Below are 19,999 nucleotides of genomic sequence, written 5' to 3' on the forward strand. Positions count from 1 at the left end.
GAAAATTTTCCAGTGGAGTAAAATTTAATTGAAGGGAAGAGCGGGGTGTAAAATAGAGGATTTAACATGTTAGAGATCTGTTTGCTTTAATAAGTTAGACTCTATTGTAGCCTTGCAAATTTTATTTATTTATTTTCCTTTTAAAAAGTATTATCCCCTAGAAGAAGTGCTCACAGCTGAGTATTTACTGGAAGAATTTAGACCCGATTTAATAGAGATGGTTCTCGATAAACTCGGACCAGAAAATGTCCGGTGAGTTGCTCTACAGATTTTACTGTTACATACTAAATTTTCAATAATGATTGGAATCTGAAAATTTGAAATTGTGAATAAAGTGCTTTTAAAGTTTTTATCAAGCATGATTACAAAAGTAGAGAGAATAAGTATAATGAAACAGTACCAAACTTCAACAGTCAGTACACGGCCGGTCTTTTTTATCTTTACCCACACTTGTTCACTCATCCTCCTTCCACTCTATTTATTTAAATTAATTAATTTATTTATTTATTTTTGGCTGCATTGGGTCTTTGTTACTGCGCCCGAGCTTTCTCTAGTTGTGGTGAACGGGGGCTACTCTTCGTTGTGGTGCGCGGGCTTCTCATTGCAATGGCTTCTTTTGTTGTGGAGCACGGGCTCTAGGTGCACGGGCTTCAGTATTTGTGGCACGTGGGCTCAGTAGTTGTTGCTTGCAGGCTCTAGAGCACAGGCTCGGCAGTTGTGGCACACAGGCTTAGTTGCTCCACAGCATGTGGGATCTTCCTGGACCAGGGATCGAACCCGTGTCCCCTGCGTTGGCAGGCGGATTCTTAACCACTGTGCCACCAGGGAAGACCCTTCCCTCCACTCTAGATTATTTTAAGTCAATATCTCAAACACATGAAGATTCTTTTTTTTTAACATAATCATAATTTCATTATGAATAAAATATAGTAATAGATCGTCTTAACCTGGCTGCATCCTTACTCAAATACTGGAAGTGTCAGCTCACTTATCTGGTTTAAAAAGCAAGTGGGGACACCCTCTTTTTTTTTAAGTAGAAGTAAGGATTACAATCTCAGAATGCTTCTGACTGACCCGTGGTTAACCAGGAGATCAAAAGTTGGAGGAGCTCTTACAGTAACAGAAGTATTCCTGTTAGAGGAGGGTCAGCCCTAAAGAGCTTATGAACTACATGATATTTCTGCCTTAAAATTTAATTTCATCTATATTTTCTGAAGTCAAGAATAAAAGGAATACACTTGACTGGCACATACTTTGCATTTTTTTCTTTTTCTCCTCTTTTGAGCACATATTTCCAAAATTCTCCTGGGAACTTAGTGGTTGAGTAAATATGTTTTTTGGAATAGTCATTTTATGAATAAAATCAACAATCTGGTAGAACTTTTTGAAGAAAAAATCCTCTGACAGAACTATTCTATCAAAGTCATTTTCCTAGTTACCATTGTTTGAACTTTTTCAGATATATCCCAGCAACAAACAGTAGGAAAATTAAGTTAAAAGGAATATTATTGCTGTTTACACAAATCTGTATATGTGATAAAATGACTTAGAACTATACACACACATTGTACCAACACCAATTTTGTTTGTGCACATTGTACCAACATTGTACCAACACCAACACCAATACCGATTTATAATCTAATTTATAACACTTTTGATATTGTACTGTATTATAATTATGTAAAATGTAACCATTGAGGGAAACTAGGGGAAGAGTACACAGGACCGCCCTGTACTATTTTTGCAACTTCCTAACTGTAGGAATTTATTATTATATCAAAACAAAAACTTTTTAAGTTAAAAAAATTATTTACAATAGCAACAAAAACATAAAATATTTAGGAATGAATTTAACCAAAGGTAAATAAGACCTCTACACAAAAAACTACAAAACAGTGCCCAGAGATATTAAAGACCTTGTTTGTAGATTAGGAGACTTGATTTTATTAAAATGTCCATTCTCTCCCATTTGATTCACAGACTCAGTGTAATCACAATCAAAATCCTAGTAGGCTTTTTTTCTTTCAGAAATTGGTAAGCTAATTCCAAAATTCATAAGGATCTACAAAAGACCTAGATTACCCATAACACTCTTGCACAAAAAAACAAAAGTTGGAGGACTAAAACTGCCAGATTTGAAAGCTTACTATAAAGCTACAGTACTTAAGACATTGTAGTATTGGCATAAAGATAGGCAAAGAAATCATTAGTACAGAACAGAGTCTAGAAATAAGCCCACACATATATGATCAATTGATTTCTTTTTTTATTGTGGTAAAAAAAACCCACATAACATAATATTTATCAACTTAACCTTTTTTTGGCCATGCCACGCAGCATGTGGGATCTTACTTCCCAGACCAGGGATTGAATCCGTGCCCCCTGCAGTGTAAACCCGGAGTCTTAACCACTGGACCGCCAGGGAGGTCTCCATCTTAACTATTTTTAAGTGTACAATTCAGTAGTGTTACGTATATTTGTACTGTTGTGAAACGTTTCCAGCACTTTTTTATCTTGCAAAACTGAATCTATACCCATTAAACAACTCCTCCTCTTACCCCTTCCCAACCCCACCATCTCCTGTTCACAACCGTTCTACTTTCTCTTTGTGTGAATTTGACTACTTAGATACCTAATATAGATGGACTCGTGAAACATGTCTTTATTTCACTTAGCATAACATCCTTAAGGTTCATCTGTGTTGTAGCATGTGACAGGATTTCCTTCCTTTTTAATGCTAAACAGTATTCCATAGTATGTATACACCACATTTTCTTTATCCATTAATCATCGGTCAGTTGATTTTTTTGACAAAAGCACCGACATAATTAAAATGGGAAAGTCTTTTCAACAAATGGTGCTCTTCCACATGCTGCATAGCCACATGGGAAAAAAGGTTAAATGTGACCTTTACCTCACAACATTCACAAAAATTAATTTGAGATAGATCATAGACCTCAGTATAAAAGCTAAAACTAGAAAACTTCTAGGAGAAAATATAGTTTGAAAATATCTTTAAAACCTGAGATAAGCAACGATTTTTTAGAACATAAAAAGCAGTAACCATTAAAGAAAAGACATTGATAAATTGGACTTCATCAAGATTAAGAACTTCTGTTCTTAAGGTGATTTATGCATTTGCTTAGATGATTAAAATACAAGGAAGAAAAACACTCAGAACACACGCTAAATCATTTTAAGTAAGTAAAACAGTTTACATATTTCCATTTTCCTCAATGTACCTTATATATTCTGAAACAAAAAACACCTAAATTCTGTTGAATTTTATTATATACCTTCTAAAAACAAAACCTCCTATGAAAATGAGGAGAAAGAGCTTTAAACTTAATCATAAAACTCAGTAGACACTTTTTAAGGTTTCTTCACCTACTACTCATGCTATCTTGGAGAGATCACTTTTTTCCTTCAACCAGTGTTTATTGCATAGCTAATGTGAAACCTCAGAGTTCATTATTCTGCAAAGGGGACATGTGAAAAGTTATATAATGTCATGAACACTTACTCTCATTTAATTTCCTGGAAAATTGCCCACCTGAAAAATGCAATAGTGCTTTATCTTTCTGTGTGATGCAAAATGATCTAGCAAAGTTGAAAACTATTGTACAAATACGAGGTAATCCTATTTAAGATTATATCATATAACAAAGATGTGCTTTTTTTGGCAAGAAAAATCATGATTTAATTATGTTCGTATAATTTTTGCAGCCCTAGATCCAGTTATTTGACCCTGCAACACTTTCTTTCTCTTTTTTTTTGGCCTCACTGTGCAGCTTGTGGGATCTTAGTTCCCTGACCAGGGATGGAACCTGCACCCTTGGCAATGAAAGTGTGGAGTCTTACCCACTGGACTGCCGGGGAATTCCCAGACCCGGAAACATTTTATAAGTGTGAACTTGCCGGAGCATACATTTTACTTTTGTTAAATTGCCTGTTTCTAAATTCCATATCTTATACAGTTAGAGTTGAGAACCTCTTTTTCTCTCTACCTTCACCTTTAACGAAAAAGCACTTTTTCTCTATAGGATTGATCTCTGTGGCTGTTATAATTGTAACTGTAGTCAGTGACATAGTGCAGAACAGCCTGGGATAATAATGTCAACTGCCAAGCCAGATTGGGGTTGCTGGAGGGTAAGATTATTTTCTTTAATACCCACTGAGACAAGTTTAGCATTGCAACCAGGTAGGAAAATTAATAGGAAAATCCTTCAGGATGAAAGGAACCTTAAAGGTCATTTAATCCAACCTCTGTCAAGTATATATCTCTTCTGCAATATCTCTAACAAGTAGTTACCAGCCTCAGTTTAAATTCCTTCAAGGATGGGGAACTCATTAAATACCAAGGTAGCCAGTTCCATTTTTGCCAGTTCTAATTGTTAGAGAGTTCTTTTCAATGTTGAGACTTGATTTACCTTTTCAAAGATCTTTACCTGTTACTATTTCATCGTCATCATCACCCACCTTCTTTGATCCTATCATTTGGTGCCCATTTTACCTTTTTTTTTTTTTTTTTTTGCGGTATGCGGGCCTCTCACTGTTGTGGCCTCCCCCGTTGCGGAGCACAGGCTCCGGACGTGCAGGCTCAGCGGCCATGGCTCACGGGCCCAGCCGCTCCGCGGCATATGGGATCCTCCCAGACCGGGGCACGAACCCGTATCCCCGGCATCGGCAGGCGGACTCTCAACCACTTGCGCCACCAGGGAGGCCCCCATTTTACCATTTTAAACCTACAAATACAGCTATAGAGTTTTTGCCACATGCCTTGCTTAGGTCATAAATAAATCCATTTGTTTGGGAGGAGTTATTCTTGGTAAATCCATGTAGGTCCCAGTGATAACTGTCTTCTTCTTCAGATATTTGACAGTCTGACAGTTGACTGTAGAATTTTGTCAGGAGGTCAGTGCCTAATCCAAAATTTTAAGAGTGAATTTGCCGGAGCATACATTTTACTTTTGTTCAATGGTTTTGTTTACTTCTGTTAATGGTTTTTAGGCCACACTCCTTTTCCTTTCTGAAAATCAGAGCATTTGCCCATCTTCAGTCTTCTGCCTCTTCTCCTGTCATCCACTAATTATAAAAGGTGATAGGCAGTGATCCTGCTGGGATTTGTTAGTTGCCTAAGCATCAGAGAATGTGACTCATCTGTGTAGGAGATGTGAGTTCATTTGAGTCACCCGGCTGGCTCACTCACCGAGCCTGAGCTTCAACTCCTTTTTTCCGTTGTTTGGTCCACCTTTGCACTTTAAAGATCCATGAAGTCCTGTATCTGCTAACATGGGATCAGCATATCACATTTTTTTAAATTAATAAATTAACTTTTCGGTGCGTTGGGTCTTCGTTGCTGCGCACAGCCTTTCTCTAGTTGTGGCGAGCGGGGACTACTCTTCATTGCAGTGCGCAGGCTTCTCATTGCGGTGGCTTCCCTTGTTGCAGAGCACTGGCTCCAAGCACACAGGCTTCCGTAGTTGTGGCACATGGGCTTAGTTGCTCTGAGGCATGTGGGATCTTCCTGGACCTGGGATCAATCCCATGTCCCCTGCATTGGCAGGCAGATTCTTCTTTTTTTTTTTTTTTGCGGTATGCGGGCCTCTCACTATTGTGGCCTCTCTCGTTGCGGAGCACAGGCTCCGGAGGCGCAGGCTCAGCGGCCATGGCTCATGGGCCTAGCTGCTCCACGGCATGTGGGATCTTCCCGGACCGGGGCATGAACCTGTGTCCCCTGCATCGGCAGGCGGACTCTCGACCACTGCGCCACCAGGGAAGCCCAGCAGGCGGATTCTTAACCACTGCACCACCAGGGAAGTCCCAGCATATCATATTTTGCTTTAGGTCATGTGTCTCATTGGATTATGAGTTCCTGCCATGTGGGAACTATGTTTTGTTTTTTTTGGGGTTTTTTTTAACCTCTTTATTGGAGTATAATTGCCTTACAATGGTGTGTTAGTTTCTGCTTTATAACAAAGTGAATCAGTTATACATATACATATGTTCCCATATCTCTTCCCTCTTGCATCTCCCTCCCTCCCACCCTCCCTATCCCACCCCTCTAGGTGGTCACAAAGCACCGAGCTGATCTCCCTGTGCTATGTGGCTCCTTCCCACTAGCTATCTATTTTACATTTGGTAGTGTATATATGTCCATGCCAGTCTCTCACTTTGTCACAGCTTACCCTTCCCCCTCCCCATATCCTCAAGTCCATTCTCTAGTAGGTCTGTGTCTTTATTCCCTTCTTACCCCTAGGTTCTTCATGACCTTTTTTTTTTTTTCCTTAGATTCCATATGTATGTGTGTTAGCATACGGTATTTGTTTTTCTCTTTCTGACTTACTTCACTATGTATGACAGACTCTAGGTCCATCCACCTCACTACAAATAACTCAATTTCGATTCTTTTATGGCTGAGTAATATTCCATTGTATATATGTGCCACATCTTCTTTATCCATTCATCCGATGATGGACACTTAGGTTGCTTCCATGTCCTAGCTATTGTAAATAGAGCTGCATTGAACATTTTGGTACATGACTCTTTTTGAATTATGGTTTTCTCAGGGTATATGCCCAGTATTGGGATTGCTGGGTGGTATGGTAGTTCTATTTGTAGTTTTTTAAGGAACCTCCATACTGTTTTCCATAGTGGCTGTACCAATTCACATTCCCACCAGCAGTGCAAGAGTGTTCCCTTTTCTCCACACCCTGTCCAGCATTTATTGTTTCTAGATTTTTTGATGATGGCCATTCTGACTGGTGTGAGATGATATCTCATTGTAGTTTTGATTTGTATTTCTCTAATGATTAATGATGTTGAGCATTCTTTCATGTGTTTGTTGGCAATCTGTATATCTTCTTTGGAGAAATGTCTATTTAGGCCTTCTGCCCATTTTTGGATTGGGCTGTTTGTTTTTTTGTTATTGAGCTGCATGTGCTGCTTATAAATTTTGGAGATTAATCCTTTGTCAGTTGCTTCATTTGCAAATATTTTCTCCCATTCTGAGGGTTGTCTTTTGGTCTTGTTTATGGTTTCCTTTGCTGTGCAAAAGCTTTTAAGTTTCATTAGGTCCCATTTGTTTCTTTTTGTTATTATTTCCCTTTCTCTAGGAGATGGGTCAAAAAGGATCTTGCTGTGATTTATGTCATAGAGTGTTCTGCCTATGTTTTCCTCTAAGAGTTTGATAGTTTCTGGCCTTACATTTAGATCTTTAATCCATTTTGAGCTTATTTTTGTGTATGGTGTTAGGGAGTGTTCTAATCTCATACTTTTACATGTACCTGTCCAGTTTTCCCAGCACCACATATGGAAGAGGCTGTCTTTTCTCCACTGTATATTCTTGCCTCCTTTATCAAAGATAAGGTGACCATATGTGCGTGGGTTTATCTCTGGGCTTTCTATCCTGTTCCATTGATCTATCTTTCTGTTTTTGTGCCAGTACCATACTGTCTTGATTACTGTAGCTTTGTAGTATAGTCTGAAGTCAGGGAGCCTGATTCCTCCAGCTCCACTTTTCTTTCTCAAGATTGCTTTGGCTATTCGGGGTCTTTTGTGTTTCCATACAAATTGTGAAATTTTTTGTTCTAGTTCTGTGAAAAATGCCAGTGGTAGTTTGATAGGGATTGCATTGAATCTATAGATTGCTTTGGGTAGCAGAGCCATTTTCACAATATTGCTTCTTCCAGTCCAGGAGCATGGTATATCTCTCCATCTATTTGTATCATCTTTAATTTCTTTCATCAGTGTCTTATAATTTTCTGCATACAGGTCTTTTGTCTCCTTAGGTAGGTTTATTCCTAGATATTTTATTCTTTTTGTTGCAATGGTAAATGGGAGTGTTTTCTTGATTTCACTTTCAGATTTTTCATCATTAGTGTACAGGAATGCCAGAGATTTCTGTGCATTAATTTTGTATCCTGCTACTTTACCAAATTCATTGATTAGCTCTAGTACTTTTCTGGTAGCATCTTTAGGATTTTCTATGTATAGTATCATGTCATCTGCAAAGAGTGACAGCTTTACTTCTTCTTTTCCAATTTGGATTCCTTTTATTTCCTTTTCTTCTCTGATTGCTGTGGCTAAAACTTCCAAAACTAGGTTGAATAAGAGTGGTGAGAGTGGGCAGCCTTGTCTTGTTCCTGATCTTAGTGGAAATGGTTTCAGTTTTTCACCATTGAGGATGATGTTGGCTGTGGGTTTGGCATATATGGCCTTTATTATGTTGAGGAAAGTTCCCTCTATGCCTACTTTCTGCAGGGTTTTTATCATAAATGGGTGTTGAATTTTGTCGAAAGCTTTCTCTGCATCTATTGAGATGATCATATGGTTTTTCTCCTTCAATTTGTTAATATGGTGTATCACATTGATTGATTTCCCTATATTGAAGAATCCTTGCATTCCTGGAATAAACCCCACTTGATCATGGTGTATGATCCTTTTAATGTGCTGTTGGATTCTGTTTGCTAGTATTTTGTTGAGGATTTTTGCATCTATGTTCATCAGTGATAATGGCCTGTAGTTTTCTTTCTTTGTGACATCCTTGCCTGGTTTTGGTATCAAGGTGATGGTGGCCTCATAGAATGAGTGTGGGAGTGTTCCTCCCTCTGCTACATTTTGGAAGAGTTTGAGAAGGATAGGTGTTAGCTCTTCTCTAAATGTTTGAAAGAATTCACCTGTGAAGCCATCTGGTCCTGGGCTTTTGTTTGTTGGAAGATTTTTAATCAAACTTTCAATTTCAGTGCTTGTGATTGGTCTGTTCATATTTTCTATTTCTTCCTGATTCAGTCTCGGAAGGTTGTGATTTTCTAAGAATTTGTCCATTTCTTCCAGGTTGTCCATTTTATTGGCATAGAGCTTCTTGTAGTAATCTCTCATGATCTTTTGTGTTTCTGCAGTGTCAGTTGTTACTTCTCCTTTTTCATTTATAATTCTATTGATTTCTGTCTTCTCCCTTTTTTTCTTGATGAGTCTGGCTAATGCTTTATCAATTTTGTTTATCTTCTCAAAGAACCAGCTTTTAGTTTTATTGATCTTTGCTATCGTTTCCTTCATTTCTTTTTCATTTATTTCTGATCTGATCTTTATGATTTCTTTCCTTCTGCTAACTTTGGGGATTTTTTGTTCTTCTTTCTCTAATTGCTTTAGGTGCAGGGTCAGGTTGTTTACTCGAGATGTTTCCTGTTTCTTAAGGTGGGATTGTATTGCCATAAACTTCCCCCTTAGAACTGCTTTTGCTGTGTCTCATAGGTTTTGGGTCGTCGTGTCTCCATTGTCATTTGTTTCTAGGTATTTTTTTATTTCCTCTTTGATTTCTTCAGTGATCACTTTGTTATTGAGTAGTGTATTGTTTAGCCTCCATGTGTTTGTATTTTTTACAGATCTTTTCCTGTAATTGATGTCTAGTCTTATAGCATTGTGGTCAGAAAAGATACTTGATACAATTTCAATTTTCGTAAATTTACCAAGGCTTGATTTGTGACCTAAGATATGATCTATCCTGGAGAATGTTCCATGAGCACTTGAGAAAAAGGTGTATTCTGTTGTTTTTGGATGGAATGTCCTATAAATATCAATTAAGTCCATCTTGTTTAATGTATCATTTAAAGCTTGTGTTTCCTTATTTATTTTCATTTTGGATGATCTGTCCATTGGTGAAAGTGGGGTGTTAAAGTCCCCTACTATGAGTGTGTTACTGTCGATTTCCCCTTTTATGGCTATTAGTATTTGCCTTATGTATTGAGGTGCTCCTATGTTGGGTGCATAAATATTTACAATCGTTATATCTTCTCTTGGATCGATCCCTTGATCATTATATAGTGTCCTTCTTTGTCTCTTCTAATAGTCTTTATTTTACAGTCTATTTTGTCTGATAGAAGAATTGCTACTCCAGCTTTCTTTTGATTTCCATTTGCATGGAATATCTTTTTCCATCCCCTTACTTTCAATCTGTATGTGTCTCTAGGTCTGAAGTGGGTCTCTTGTAGACAGCATATATATGGGTCTTGTTTTTGTATCCATTCAGCCAATCTGTGTCTTTTGGTGGGAGCATTTAGTCCATTTACATTTAAGGTAATTATTGATATGTATGTACCTTTTCCCATTTCCTTAATTGTTTTGGGTTCGTTATTGTAGGTCTTTTCCTTCTGTTGTGTTTCTTGCCTAGAGAAGTTCCTTTAGCATTTGTTGTAAAGCTGGTTTGGTGGTGCTGAACTCTCTCAGCTTTTGCTTGTCTGTAAAGGTTTTAATTTCTCCATCAAATCTGAATGAGATCCTTGCTGGGTAGAGTAATCTTGGTTGCAGGTTTTTCTCCTTCATCACTTTAATTATGTCCTGCCACTCCCTTCTGGCTTGTAGAGTTTCTGCTGAGAGATAAGCTGTTAACCTGATGGGGATTCCCTTGTGTGTTATTTGTTGTTTTTCCCTTGCTGCTTTTAACATGATTTCTTTGTGTTTAATTTTTGACAGTTTGATTAATATGTGTCTTGGCGTATTTCTCCTTGGATTTATTCTGTATGGGACTCTCTGTGCCTCCCATCAGTAGATTTTTTTTGTGCCTTCTTTCTTCCTCTGTTGTGTATCTTAAAAATATGATTTGATATCATGATATTGTGGAAATCTACTAGTAGAAGGACAGAGTTCATCTAGTTTGAATCCCTATTTAAAAAGTAATGAAACCGAAGCCCAGAGACTTGCTTAATTTAGATCTTAACTGTGATTTTGGCAAGATCTCAAAGAAAGTGAGTCACGGTATCGACCAGAATCCAAGTTTCTCATGGCCAGATCTGTGCACTTTCTACTAATTCTTTTTAAATTTATCACGGTTACCTGTGAAGCCGCTTCTCATTCTTGGCCGTCTTCCCTCTTTTCTCTCTCAGAGATTATTTACAAAGGTCTCATGAGAATTCATTCCTGGGGAACCATATTGCCTTTTAATGTCTGTAGTCAGGATTATTTCTGAATGGATTCCATCAGCAGCAACAGCTATTCATTCCCACTGAACACTTCTAAATGGCTGACTGGAAGTCAACAGTCAGCATTCATTCTAGCCCACTGTTTCCTTTTCTTACTGTTGTAAGCTTCAGTATTAAAATAAGAGGCCATTTCCTCTCACATTTCTAAGGACCATGTCAGTAGCCAATTCTTTGTGGATGGAATTGAAGAGTAGCATTCCCCCTTCACCCCTCAACAGACACACATATTTAAGAAAAAAAATTCATGGGGACTATTTTTTAGTATAATTGGGTTTCCAGCAGGTAGTCTAAGATGCTACAGTGTCTGTGCCAGTTTTTCTCAATCGTCTGCAGTTAAATATACTGCAGCTCTCTGTGGCGTACCTCAATTATTGTGACTCTTTTCTCCTTGTCTCCTAATTCAGGTGCTCTCGCAGTTCCACACTCTGGTTCATAGATTTCTATATACGTTTGACATGTGTCTACTCTGTCTCTTCTGTTATTCGCCCTTCGTAATTTATTTGAAAATACATACTCTTCCATTGTATTTCAGTTTTGAATTCCTCGATGGTACACTAACTCTTGGTCTGCAAAGGTATCTCTTTTTGTTAGGCCAATATTTGGTATTTCCCTAGTTTGAGGAGCTACGCTTATCTACTTCGTATTTACTTCCTTATGGTAACACGTCAACTGTTACCCCATACACTTCACTTTGGTATCTAACTATCTAGATCCCTTAGAATTGTAACTAATAAATCTCCCTTCTCCTCCTTTTTTATTTTTTTTAATTAAAAAAAATTTTTTTTTTTGCGGTATGCGGGCCTCTCGCTGTTGTGGCCTCTCCCGTTGCGGAGCACAGGCTCCGGACGCGCAGGCTCAGTGGCCATGGCTCACAGGCCCAGCCGCTCTGCAGCACATGGGATCCTCCCAGACTGGGGCACGAACCCGTGTCCCCTGCATCTGCAGGCGGACTCTCAACCACTGCGCCACCAGGGAAGCCCTTCTCCTCCTTTTTTAACCTGAGCATACTGGACAGCCTCCAGGGTCTGCTTCCTTCTGTGTCATATAGTCATCCTCTGGAGCATTTGATAGCTTTTCCCGAGTTTTTTCACTTTCCCTCTCAGAACTGAGTTTAAAGTTTTCCTATTCCAGAGGGCAAGTCCACTGCCAAATGAATGCTCCAGTCTTCACAAGTTGTAATCAATCCCTTGTTCATTATTCTGATTCATGGGCTGTCATTCAGGGAAACCAGAGCCATCTATGTAATAAACTTCCAAAATCAAGCATCTCATGGAAGAGAAGATGGAATACCACCTCTCTGCCACGGAATTTTACTTCCTAACATGTTTTTCAGAGGTCTCCCTGAGAATCAATCCATTCATTCTTTGAAAAATCAACAGGAATAGAAGCAATTTTTATGACTGACTCTTAGCTGGCTCTGTCATGTATTGAATGAATGCCCTTAAGAAACATCGTATATTGGGCTTCCCTGGTGGCACAGTGGTTGAGAGTCCGCCTGCCGATGCAGGGGACACGGGTTCGTGCCCCGATCCCGGAAGATCCCACATGCCGCGGAGCGGCTGGGCCCGCGAGCCATGGCCGCGGAGCCTGTGTGTCCGGAGCCTGTGCTCCGCAACGGGAGAGGCCACAGCAGTGAGAGGCCCGCGTACAGCAAAAAAAAAAAAAAAAAAAAAAAGAAACATCATATACCCTTCATGTGGCCGTGTGCGTTCTGTATACAGTACACATACCCCTCATAAAGGATTTTCAAATAGCCAACACGTATCACTTCTTCTAGATATAATAACAGAACTCTTCCATCTGTTAAACCCTATGATTCTTCTGTATGTTTCTGTCGAACATATTCTTATTTAGCATGTTTTCTAGAACTGATAGTGTTCAGTGGCAGCTAGGCCAGATTAGGAACACCTTAAACTGGAAGATTAGTCAGTCATTCTAACAGGTGAGTCAGATTGCTTATGATATCTACCCTGAAGCAAGTGAGAAAGCCAAGTCTAGCTAGCCAGGTGGAGTATTTTATCTAGAATGAATAAGGAATAGATGGTGGTTCAAGCAGTCAGGCATTGAAATTGGGGAGGTCCAACGATGGGCAGGTGTTTGGAACACAGAGATCAGGATCCTGAAAATTAATGGGTGTTCAGTAGAGGGGAGTTTTGACTGCAAGCAGTGGGCTTTCAGCTGTGAGACCAACATTCAGAGGCTAGAACCTAACCTCTGGGAGGACAAGTGAGAACAATCAGGAACAGACGTGAACGTAGTTATTTGAATTGGGACATAAAGAAGAAGTGAAACCAATAACAGGACTGACTGCATGGCAAGCCTTCTAAGCTATTGGCCTAGTACTCTATCTGCAAGATTCAAAGTAGGATTGGTCCCAGCCTGGGGTTGAGCCTGCTAGTCAGAGTGAAATGATTCCAACTTTGATAGTTAAAAGGCAGCAGAGGGGCGTACCTGGTGGTGCAGTGGTTGGGGGTCCGCCTGCTGATGCGGGGGGCACGGGTTCATGCCCCGGTCCGGGAGGATCCCACGTGCCACAGAGCGGCTGGGCCCGTGAGCCATGGCCGCTGAGCCTGTGCATCCAGAGCCTGTGCTCCACAACGGGAGAGGCCACAACAGTGAGAGGCCCGTGTACCTCAAAAAAAAAAAAAAGGCAGCAGAGGCAGAACTGTCCATGATGAGCCACACAGGGACAGAAGCTCCACTGGTACAGAGCTTCTTTCACTCCTCTACTTGTAATCTTTTGACATTATTTTACCTCTACCTTCCCTCCCTGAACTTTTTTTCCTTCTGACTTCTCTTCTGTGCTCTTTCTACTACCCCAGCAGAGAAAGATAGAGATGTTTTCTTGGTCTTGTCCCTGTCTCCCCTAACATCAGGAAGGCCAATGTACATGTAGTACATACGGTCGATGGTGGTGTCTGGCAGGAAAAAAAAATAACAGAGTACAAACTTAGCAAGTTATAACGAAAGTGTGTTTTTAATTTTTTTTGGATCTCTGAATGAGCCAACAAATTTTCTTATCCATTCTTGTAACCCTGGGGCCTGAGCTGTTCCTGGGAGGGAGTACTTTGTTGTGCTTTTTTAAGGACTATTTTTCAACTGACCTGGTTCCACTTTTTTCCCTAGCTACTCTTCTTTTAAGATTTTAGTCAATAGCATTCAGAACAAGAATCTTTCTTGCAAGCAGCTTTTCATACCAAAAATGATGGTCTATAACCAAAGGATAACAGAGACTATGATCAAAGCCTTCTATACGTACATTGCTGTTTCAGCTAGGCCTCATAGGACTTACTGGGTTGTAGAGGCCCAACACATTCTTGCATATTATTTATATTTTCGTGAGTCAGATTCTATAAATTTATGTATACAACATGAGTTTATAGGTTTTTTTTCCATCTATCTCTAGGGTTGCAATAGTTTCCAAATCTTTTGAAGGAAAAACTGATCGCACAGAAGAGTGGTACGGAACTCAGTACAAACAAGAAGCTATACCAGATGAAGTCATTAAGGTAGGGTTAACCCGTCTGTGAATAAGCTGATGTGTGAGGGACACACAAGAATATGAGCTCCCTAGATCAACCAATTCACGGCCCAAACTGTGAAGAGTGATGGCCCAGCACTGTCTGTACCATCCCAAGAGGAGTGAATGGGGAGGTGGAGAGCTGGAGCTTAGGTTTTGCATGAGGAAATGATACTATATGAGGAAATGATACTGTAGCCACCTTCTCGTCTGTCTGTCAGACCAGCAGGGCTGTAAAGCAGACTCCAAGTCTCATGCGGTCAAAGATCAGTGAAGTCCAAAGTACACAGGGTTGCAAAGGCACCAAGACAGGCAGGAAGAGATGGAAATAGAGAACCTGAAAGACAGATGCAAGGGCTGAGAGCTCACGATCTTGCTGTGAACACAGGTGGGGAGCAATTTCTGGGATTCATACCATCTTCACTTTAGGAGGGGCTATATTTTATGCCTCATATTGTATCATTGCTCTTTTTGTCAACATAGGGTCATTATGATTTGTTTCAAAACAGGTATGTATAGATAATATGTTACCCCATTTATCAGGAGTCAGGATTTTGTTTGTGAGTCTTATCTACTTGTCCAGTACTTTTTCTTTTTTGGTTCTCATTGGCTGTGTAGCTTTGAGACTGTGTCCTTTATTCATGGGGAGACACCAGAAAGCCTTGCTCTGACTAAATTCTAGTTAAACTTGGGTAATGGATATTTCTTAAATGTACCAGGGTAATGACGATACAGAAAAAAGTAGTTTAAGAAAGAAAAATTATTACTGGGACTTTTCTGACATATTCACAACACATAAGGAGATGACTGAAGCCCTTTAGTATGTGAAAATGTCCATCTTACTAAACTGTGAGGAAAGCTGATCTCCAATGAATTAGTGCTGGGTGTGAACTAACCCTCAAACAAGAGAAAACCCCTGTTCACCAGATTCTGATCATGACAAACCTGCCCCAAATGGGAATTTAAACAAATTGATCTGGAAGCTCAGCAGTGAAATTACTTGCTAAGTGTTTACCAGTCCCTTCGATTCAGCCATACTGGGGACTTAAGTTGCTACATATAAATAATATGGCCAACATCCCCACCATCCCAGTGCCAAAAGACACAAATGCAGGGACCAAAATAGAACCACAAGAGCTGCAAGGCTGTGCCACATCAGCTGGAGACCAAATTACTGAACCCAGAATCATTGGCAGTTGGTTGCTTTTTTTTTTTTAATAATGAAAAGTCTTCTAAATCAGAGTTCACCAATCGTAGTCTGATCTGCCTCACTTAGCTGTTGGAAGTAGCCCATGGAACAGATCCAACCTGCAGGTTGTGTCGATCCTGTCCCACAATCCAGATTTGAATCTCAACTTTGTCCTTCACCTTATGCTTGAAATATTGGTCCACTTGAAAATGCATGTGGTCGTCTGGGAGAGAAGTAGACCAGGCCTTTAGAAGTGCTGAAGTCAAAGAAGCCCCCTTTAACCTAGTTTTCAAGCCATACATGCAAGTAATATAGTGTAGCTGAAAGTTTACGTCTTTTAAAAGACCTGTTGTCTAGCAGTTGTGGGTATTTATCTCTGTGCAGATTATCCTCCATTCTTTAAAGAGCTGGAGCAAACATGATCTTCATATGGACCAGTTAGCCTCAGTTCCACAGTCTCAGATTGTTCCTTCACCTCAGCTGGTCATTTTAGACATGTGTAAAGAGGCAAGATAGATAAGTGTAAAACCTTGATTAGTTCCAGAGACTCCAGTTCAAGTTTCATGAAAAGTCATTGATAGATCTTGGGAGTAGCCTTTTTATATATGATGGAAGAGAATGCTGTGTGACATTTATTCTCTTATTATTTGCCTAGATATTAAGCAGTGTGACTGTTTTAAACTCTTAAATCAGATTCTAATTGCTTTTGTGTGTGTGTGTGTGTGTTTTCACTATTCATCCAGAAATGGCAAAATGCGGATCTGAATGGGAAATTTAAACTTCCAACGAAGAATGAATTTATTCCTACAGATTTTGAGATTTTATCATTAGAAAAAGAAGCAACACCATACCCTTCTCTTATTAAGGTAATATGTTAGAATCATTGATATTAAATTTAGGGGACAGACCTATTACATAGAAGGGACTAGAGAGATGTTTTCTTGCATTTGGTACTATGTTGATGTGCGGGGCTCACACCCTATAGATAACAGAAAAGTTGCACAGAGAATAACTACAAGAAATATTAAAAGGCTAGACATTTTAAAATAAACAAAACTACTACACAGCATAGAATCTAGGGAATTGTTTTCTTTGCAGACAATAAAATAGTAAGTCTGGAATGTAACTACAAGTCTATTGAAAGCCAGCTTTTTTCCATGTTCACTGAAGACCCAATAAGGAAGTAGATTTATGCTGCATCATGAAAGTTAGAGATAAGAATGAATCTCTAAAGCCTGGAAGAGAGCATATCCATGGGAAGCTGTTGGATTTCCTGCGCTTAAAAACAATTCTTTCTCATTTTGACAGAGCACTGTATGAAGTTAATGGAGTTATAAACCAGTGGGGAGAACGATTGAGAAGGGTGTTTTCTTTTTCAGAATGTTCTTTTCATGTCATTATTTCACACCTTGGGTAGATTGTGTAGAAAAATGGATCAAATTCTTACAGCACATCCTCTTTTCTAAACTTTAAAACTAACTCTTTCTAAACTTACCACCACAGACAAACATCTTTCTTTCCCTTTTCTTCAAATGACCTAACATTCAGATTAACTCAATGAGATGAGAATTAGTGTTTAGGACTATGAAATTTAATTTATCTCAAGCAACTAGATTATCAATGAGACAATCATTTTTCTTTAAAAATGACATTTTAATGAGTTATAGGTTAGGTTATTCAAAGAGAAAGCTTATTTACTTCTCCTATTTTTATTTTTTGTTTGTTTTAAATAGGCCATTTTAGCATAAACTAAGGAGAACATTAAACCATTTATATCTCTTGTCAGAGTTTCAAGGTAGTTTCAAGTGAACTTTAAGACTTTTTTTTTTTTTAATTTATTTGGCTGCGTCAGGTCTTAGTTTTAGTACGCGGGATCTTCTTTGCAGCATGCGGAATCTTTTGTTGCGGTGTGTGGGCTCTTTGTTGCAGCGCGTGGGCTTCTCTCTAGTTGTGGCATGCGGTCTCCAGAGTGCATGAACTCTGTAGTTGCGGCACACGGGCTCTCTAGTTGTGACGTGTAGGCTCAGTAGTTGTGGCACACAGGCTTAGTTGCCCCGCAGCATGTGGGGTCTTAGTTCCCCAACCAGGGATCGAACCCACATACCCTGCATTGGAAGGCGAACTCTTAACCACTGGACCACCAGGGAAGTCCCTAAGACTTTTTAAAATATAGTATGAATGAGTGAGTGGAGAGGCAAAGGAGTGGCTTATTTGTTCATCCTTGGCTGTGTTGGTTATCCGTTGCGGTGTAACAGATTACTCTAAAATTCAGCAGTTTAAAACCACAAACAATTATTTTATCTCACGCAGTTTCCAAGGGACAGGAATGTGGAAGTAGCTTAGTTGGGTAGTTCTGGCTCAGGGTCTCTCAGGTTATGGTCAAGCTGTGGGCTGGGACTTTGGTCATCTGAAGGCTCATCTAGGGTTGGAGGATTCTATTCCAAGTTCATTGGTGTGGCTTTGGGCAGACCTTAGTTCTTAGGTACATGGGCCTCTCCATAGAGTTGCGTGAACATGGCAGCTGGCTTACCCCAAAGTGAGTGATCCAAGAGGGAAAATGAGTGATCAAGGTGGAAGCCACAGTGTCTTTTATAATCTAATCTCAGAAGTGTCGTATCATCACGTCTGCCATAATTTGTTGGTCAGACAGAGACCAACCCTGGTCCAATGCAGGAGAGAGGACCAGTCAAGGGTGTGAATTCCAGCAGGCAGGGATCCATGTGGCCCACTTTGGTGGCTGGCTGCCACACACCCACCCCCCAAGGACTCCTGCATCTGTGTCCCTGCATCCAGAAAGACAGGGACAGGACATTTGGTATTGGCTTCACCTGTCTGTCTCTTCCTCCACTGTGTCCCCATCTCTTTGACCCAGGGTGCTGATAAGAGGGTGATTTCTCTCTACTACTGGAATCACCAGTCATCTCTCCAGCTTCCCACCAGCTGACCCTCTGAGGATGCTTCAAGGCCATGGGACAGCAGTCTCTCCAGAACAAAGCTCAGCTATTGCCTCTGTCCTCCTCCTCTTGAAGAGTGATTTGATTGAAGACTTTTGCCAAATGTGCCTGTATTTCCCTAAACATACTGTTTCTCCATCACAGGATACAGCTATGAGCAAACTCTGGTTCAAACAAGATGATAAGTTTTTCTTGCCCAAGGCCTGTCTCAACTTTGAATTTTTCAGGTACGTAAAATGAATCTAGCTACAAAGCTTCCTATGAAAATCAACAATTACATTTCTGAAAGTTTTCTTTGCTTCCTTAAGGACCTATGTCTGGAAATAAAAGGAATTAGAGTTTTTTAGCCTAGACAAAGGAAGGCTGCTTCTTCCTGTTAAGGGAAGGCTGTAGACTCACCAGAAGTTTCACTGAAGAAAGATTAAATAATTTGGGGTGGTTTTTTTGGTTGTGGTTTTGGTTTTGTATTCCTGGAACTTGCCCGGAAGAAGAGGTAGTAGTTACTAAATGATCTTGAATCCCTTCCAGCCCTTTAATTTTCTGGAGCCCTTAGACATTGCTTTCTGTATTCCTGGCTGGCTGGAAGATGTTTAATAAAATTTATGAATAATGCTACTGTTGCAGTGATTTCTCAGTATAAATCTTTAGTTTATCTCTATCTCATTTGTGTGATAATGTTATCACTCAATTCCAATTTTACTTTGTGAGTTTGCACTCTAATTTTATATTTCTAAAATTCAGTGGTCTGTGTTTATAAAATAAACCTATCATTTTTTAATAATGTTCAATATAATGATCAGCTTTTTCATTAATTTTTATTTGATTTGCTTGGCATGAAGTTAAAGCTGGATGTGTTTAAATGTTTTAGGAAAGAGAAAAAGAATATCTTGAGTAGGAAGTTAATAGTTCACGAACAAGTATGTTGAGATTGTAGGGATGTAAGCATTGTTTATTTATAGCATGAGATTCATAGATTATCTAGAGCTGCACTGAGATTGTTGGTGGTGTTTTTTGTTTGTTTGTTTACATCAAACATGGGCTTTCTTTTTTTTTTTTTTTTTTTGCGGTACGCAGGCCTCTCACTGTTGTGGCCTCTCCCATTGCAGAGAACATGCTCCAGACGCGCAGGCCCAGCAGCCATGGCTCACGGGCCCAGCCACTCCGCGGCATGTGGGATCTTCCCAGACCAGGGCATGAACCCGTGTCCCCTGCATTGGCAGGTGGACTCTCAACCACTGTGCCACCAGGGAAGCCCCAAACATGGGCTTTCTGATTATGGCTTACTGTTGGTAGAGAGCATTACAAAGCTGGTTTTATTTTTTGATAGTTCAGAGTGATATTTTTAACACTCTAAGCA

The 19,999-nt window shown here is 39.7% G+C and overlaps 1 protein-coding gene across 2 annotated transcripts in view; it reads left to right on the top strand.

The window, feature by feature from the left end:
* The window catches only part of IDE (insulin degrading enzyme), a 122,658-nt gene that overhangs the window by 76,808 nt on the left and 25,851 nt on the right, over window positions 1–19,999 (top strand). For both annotated transcript variants that reach the window (XM_060101998.1, XM_060101988.1), the window contains exons 11-14: window positions 149–252; window positions 14,386–14,488; window positions 16,432–16,554; window positions 18,787–18,869. In XM_060101998.1, coding sequence (XP_059957981.1) covers window positions 149–252; window positions 14,386–14,488; window positions 16,432–16,554; window positions 18,787–18,869 — 413 coding nt within the window. The remainder of the gene's footprint in view (window positions 1–148; window positions 253–14,385; window positions 14,489–16,431; window positions 16,555–18,786; window positions 18,870–19,999) is intronic.

Source organism: Mesoplodon densirostris, chromosome 1 (assembly GCF_025265405.1).
Source record: "Mesoplodon densirostris isolate mMesDen1 chromosome 1, mMesDen1 primary haplotype, whole genome shotgun sequence".
Taxonomy (NCBI): domain Eukaryota; kingdom Metazoa; phylum Chordata; class Mammalia; order Artiodactyla; family Ziphiidae; genus Mesoplodon; species Mesoplodon densirostris.